The 5,559-nt window shown below is 45.7% G+C and overlaps 1 protein-coding gene across 2 annotated transcripts in view; it reads left to right on the top strand.

The window, feature by feature from the left end:
* The window catches only part of MSI2 (musashi RNA binding protein 2), a gene marked incomplete at its 5' end in the record, with an annotated part of 437,589 nt that overhangs the window by 144,675 nt on the left and 287,355 nt on the right, over window positions 1-5,559 (top strand). For both annotated transcript variants that reach the window (XM_027774256.1, XM_027774255.1), the window contains 1 exon segment: window positions 5,387-5,479. In XM_027774256.1, coding sequence (XP_027630057.1) covers window positions 5,387-5,479 — 93 coding nt within the window.

Here is a 5,559-nt window from a genome sequence, read left to right as displayed (position 1 = left end):
CAAAAACCTCACAAAAAAAAAAAAAAAAGAATTAGTTTCTTAGGGCCAGATGATGGTATAGCAGTAACAGCTCTGCGAGGCTGAAGATTCTGCTTTTGGGTCTGGAGGCCTATCCGAGTGCCTGTGATCTGGGGCTGGCTGAAGTGGGAGTTAGACTGGGACCGTGGTGATGTCGTCTGTCTATTTCTCTCTCTTTTTATCTGTCTCTCTTACTCATGGAAGAAAATATAAACATAAAACATAGTTTCTCTTTTCTGACCTCCCTTCATCCCACTCTGTTTCAACACACACACACACACACACACACACACACACACACTTGCTTTCTCTTATTTTATAAAAATATCAGCAGCGTTCCCACTGAGTGACCATTTTAGATGAAAAGGTACTTTTTAAACTTTTCTTTTTTCTTTCTAAAGTTTATTCATTTATTTCTTCCATGAGCAAGGGTGTCAGAGACAGAAAGGAAGAGAAGTGGGCAGAGAACCCCCAGCAGGGGCCTGCAGTTTACTCCCTGGATACTCTTGGCATACTCAGGTCTGGAGGTCTCCGGACTTGAACTGGGAACCTTCCTCCGAGGAACTGGCTCACAGAGTGTCATGTTGTACTGCTTCACCACTGTCTGGGCCCAGAAACACATTTTTTAAGAAAGAATTTTTATGTGGGTTTGGCGCTGTATGCCTGTCATCCTAGTTACTCAGGAGACTGAGACAGGAGGATGATGAGTTTGAAGCTTGCCTGGGTAGTACAGAAAGACCTCGTCTTAAAAAAGGGGCTTTTTTTGGGGGGGGAAAACAACAACGAAAAGTTAGCTCGCTGATTCGAGGCAGGAAGGTGGAATGTTCTTCGTGGCTCTAGTTAGCAGCTGGCTTTGGCCAGTTCTTATGTGTAAACAGCAATTTTCCAAACTGGAAGGGTGCTGGTGTTTCCTTTGTGGAGCCAAGGGTGTGTGGAGAGCAGTGGTGTTTAGTTAAATTACGGGTTTAGATGCACGACTTCGCAGCACTGATCTGAGAGGTTGTCCACTCCCCTCACTTCCTCATGCACACAGGCAGGAGTGGACACACACACACACCCCGCTTTCCAGACTGACCCTTAACCCATAGGAGGAGGGCATCTTTTGGGATGGTGGTGTCTCCCAGTGGTACAGGGTCTCAGGTAGTATCAGGTGTCTCGAATATTGGCAAGCACGCACACACTAAAGTGTTTTCTGCATCTCTTCCACCAGATCCTCCAAGCAAAGGAAATTTAAGATCAATTTCTTAATGGATTTTGGACTGAGCCCTCTCTGGCTCCCTCCATCTCAGTGTGCTGTGGGGAAGCCAGCTGGGGCATGTGAGCATGATGGTGTGGAGGGTGGCATCCCCGTACACCGCATGGCTGAGTACTGTGTGGGTGTGAAGGTTAGAAAACAGCTACCTAAGAGGTCTAGTGCAGGAAGAAAACACAGGTGACTCTTCACTGGGTGGAGGGATTTTTATAATGCAGAGGGATATAGAACCAGGGGGCGGCAGGCACCTTGTCCTGTTGTCTGTTTCCAAGGTCAGAGGAGGGTTAAAGTTCTGGGGCAAGCAGAAACCAAGACTCAAAGGGTAAGATTAGAGTTACGCCAGTATGCACATGGGCACACACACATCCACATAAACCTTACATAGTATTGATGGAATTTGAGGATGTCCGTTTAGTCCCACCGCGAGACTGGTCACCACATCCCAGCCTCACCCTCTTGCTGCCGTCCTCAGTAGCCATGGAGATGGAAGGCATATGAAAGGAAGAAAATGTCATTCTAGGGCTCTCTGCCTCCTGCATCCCTCAGAAGAATGCAAATTGTTGACCGGTCCACAGTCCATTTAGCAGTAATGCCATCAGGATTCCCAGAGTAAATCATTCCCACTTCCTCACGCGCCCCTGGAGGGAGAGGTCACCAAACACAGCCCCGCTGTCCCCAGCAGCACTCCCTTCTCCTGAAGCCAAGACATCAGTGAGCAGCTAACCAAGTGTCGCACATCTTCCCACTGGCCTTTCCACGTTTGGAAGGTTTTCATTAAACCAGTTTCTTTTTAGTGTTTGCTCAAGGGTGAGATCCATCACTGTGTGTAAGCCGGTTCCTGGAGAGGATGTTTAGAAACTTGGATCCTTCAGTGCATTGTCTGGGGCCTGGAATTTCTCATCTTTCTCAAAAAAAAAAAAAAAAAAAGATAAAATAAAATAAAAAGTTTTAAAGGCATTTAGGGGACTGTAGATTTATGGCTAGGTGTCTACCTCCGTGTTCGGGGCTCTGTCTAGGCAGGTTTACAGCTCTAAGGCACCGGTGGTAAGTGTATGAAGAGTCCTTTTCATTTAACCAGTTACCAGAGAGTGAACATTCTGTTGACTTCTGTTATTTGGAATGAAGACACGTTGGTCGTTTAAGTCTCTGGGTCCACATGAATGTTTAGAGCATAAATAGGACCTGTTCTATATCTGCCTGTCTCTAAGCTAGTATAAATGATGCCTTGGGGTTCATTTTAGAAAATGCATCTCTAGAGTTTCTTTAAGTTGAGAACTCCACTAGTGCATATTTGTAGATTGCATTTGTGTTCCTTAACAGATATTTAATTACTTGGCTAGGGTTAAAAAAAAAAAAAGGAATGAAAAATCTTAAATTAAACTATTGGGAGTCTTTGCCTATCTGAAATCACACAGAGATGCAGGAAAGTGTTTTTGAAATTATAGTGGAAGAGACTAGGGCAGTAGGAGCTTTCAAAGCTTTTTTTATAGCATGCCTTTCTGCTGTTTATTCTTAGCTCGAAGGATGAATTTAGTAACTGACTTTGGATTCAGTTGTAGTGACCATTTATTGAGTATCTACATGGTGCCCCTCACTAGACACTGGGGCATGTTATTTAATTTAGTTCTAGTAGAACCTTCTGTGGTTGGCTAACTATCTCTCTATTTTATAGTGGATTTAATTCTGCATTTTACTAGAATGGAAGCTCCAGCAACTAACTCTTCATGTATCTGTTGAGTAAAGGCATTAGGAAAGTTAGATTATAAAACCTGGTGATGAGTGAGTGTAGGGGAGATTTAAATCTGAAGAAGGCCTGGTGGCGTTCCACCATTAAGGTGACCTTGATTTACCAGGGAGATCGAAAGCATGCATAAGAGAGGAGATGGACAACAAAAAGCAAGAATAAAGCCAGTCCTTGGCCTGGTGGTTAAGGCAGTTAGATCCCAGATGACTGACTGTGTGGTTCAAGTCCAGGACTTGGCAGCTTGAAAACACTCCAGTATGTGTGTATGCATGCCCTGAATCCCAAAAGGAGTGAGAAGTGGAGAAGAAGGGATTGCAGGGTGACCCTTTCTCATGGGGTGCTTTCTCCTTCTCTCCCTTTTCTCTTTCTTTGTCACTCCAGGGAGTGCACACACCCTCTGGCAAATTAAAAAAAAAAGGCAAGACCAAGAAGCCCATCAGAGTTCAACAGAGGTTCTTGGAGCTCAGTGTGCACACTGTTGGTACCGTCATAGTGTCCTCACGTGCATCATCTCATCCAATCTCCCCTCATCTGAAAGTAGAAGAGAAACAGTAAACACGGCTTTGAGCACATGGGCAGTCATGCACGGCCCTCGTAGAAATAGGCAGAATTGCTAGGATGGTGTCTTCTTGAGACAGTATAGGAAGTTCATTACAAGGAGCTTTCAGTTTGGGGTCGATCAGTAGGCTGTGGTGGCACACGTCTCTGCTAGGAGTTGCTCATCTAATGCAAGTTCCCTGTTGTCTGAGAGCCTCTCTGACACAGCCATCACACTCTCTGACACATGAGCACTCAAGATTAGATGGCTCTTTGGGACTCTGGTCCAGCGCCTCATGGAGCAGAGGACTCAGACGTAAGGAGACAAGTCTTGTCCAGACACAGCCAAAGTTAGACACAGAAGCTGGGTCTCTAGGGCCTCTTCTGTTCCCCAGGGCAGCTTGCGGATAACCGCTGCGCCCCAGGTGTCACTCAGCTGAGGCTCTCCTGTGGGATGTGGGTCGGTTCATTCATTCACTCAGCAAATGTGCCAGGATGTTTGGCAGGGACAGTATCCATGCAGCCGTGGCCCATGTACTCCAACATCCTACATTGAGTTGTCACAGATGTATATGACATTGTTTCTTTATGATATGCCACCAAATTGGTGAGACCCTGTACCCATTGAATTTTTCAGGTTTACATTTTAACATTAAAACAAAATAAAAAATGTCACATAGCCTATACTCGATCTTCAGAACGAAGTTTATTTCCATACATTTTTGCTTGCATATGTTTCCCTGTTATGAACAATTTATATCATCGAGCTTCGTTCTCCCCTTGCTTTGGAATTGCTGGGATTCTGAGATATGGTCGTGTCTATTCATTTTTGTATGCCACCAGCCATTTGGTGTGGGCTTGGATGTGCCTGACACTGTGCTTGGCATTGTGCAGGATTCCCAGTAGAGTCAGGGACTTCGTGTATCGAGGAGGAAGTGTTAGATTGTCAGGAAAATCATGATGTTTTCCCCTGGCATTTCCCCCTGTTTTTCCATGCAGAAATGCATCATGACTTTCCTAACAATCCAATAGTTAGCGTGAGGTGGAGCGCAGTGTGTGCTAAGAGAGTGGTATGGATACAGTGTTGGAGGGATTTCAGAAGAGGGAGGAATGGTTCCTAGCTGAGAACACAGATAGCTATTTTGAACTTTGGAGAATGTTATAGCTTGCCGTGGGAGATTTAGGCATGGAGAGGCATTCCAGGGATAAAGACCTATACGAACAAAGATGTGGAGACCTGGGGCTTAGCTGGACTTGACAAGGGTGCAGGGTGAAGCAAGATGAATCCCATAAAGTCAAGATGGGAAGGAATGCTGGGGACAGAGTTTGCAGGTGGTTCCTGGGTGCGAGGTCAACGTCTATCTCATTTGCAAACGTAGCCCAGCACCTCAGCCAGCTCAGCACAGACTGCACGCACACAGTTTTGAATTACGCGTGCGTTTCTTCTTGACAGGTTTTGTGGGTACTTTCTGAGCCGCAGTTTTTATGCATTTACTTCTGTTTTGTTCACATCTCTTAGGCTTAAACAGCTTGATGTGTCACTTTCCCTTTATGCTGCACATCAGAATGAAGCTGAGTGTTGTGGGTAAAAAGGTTCTGAAGTCCACTCTGTGCCTGTATAAAACGTGCCCTTTGGGGTTGCTGTCTGAATGCCGAAGAGGGGGAGAGCAGTGTCTCCCGCACCCTCAGACACCCAGGGCCCTGTCTGTGCAGCTTAAATATATCTAAAACGGCCTTGTTAGAGAAATGTGGAGAGTGGCTTGTTTCGGCATCTTATCGAGCACTGCTTCAGATAACCTGGTTAACCCGTGCCCTTCTCTTGTCATTTCTTGCAGATGGTCACAAGAACAAAGAAAATATTTGTAGGCGGATTATCTGCGAACACAGTAGTGGAAGATGTAAAGCAATATTTCGAGCAGTTTGGCAAGGTAAGGGCTGTGTGGGGCTGGAGGGCACGAGCTAAAAGTAGCCTAATCAGTCCTTGGAAGTGGCTGGGGGGGGCCCCCAC

This window comes from Tupaia chinensis, unplaced genomic scaffold (genome assembly GCF_000334495.1).
Source record: "Tupaia chinensis unplaced genomic scaffold, TupChi_1.0 Scaffold000416_1, whole genome shotgun sequence".
Classification (NCBI taxonomy): Eukaryota; Metazoa; Chordata; class Mammalia; order Scandentia; family Tupaiidae; genus Tupaia; species Tupaia belangeri.
The sequence above is the reverse complement of the archived record's forward strand: the minus strand, read 5'-3'. Positions and strand labels throughout refer to the sequence as shown.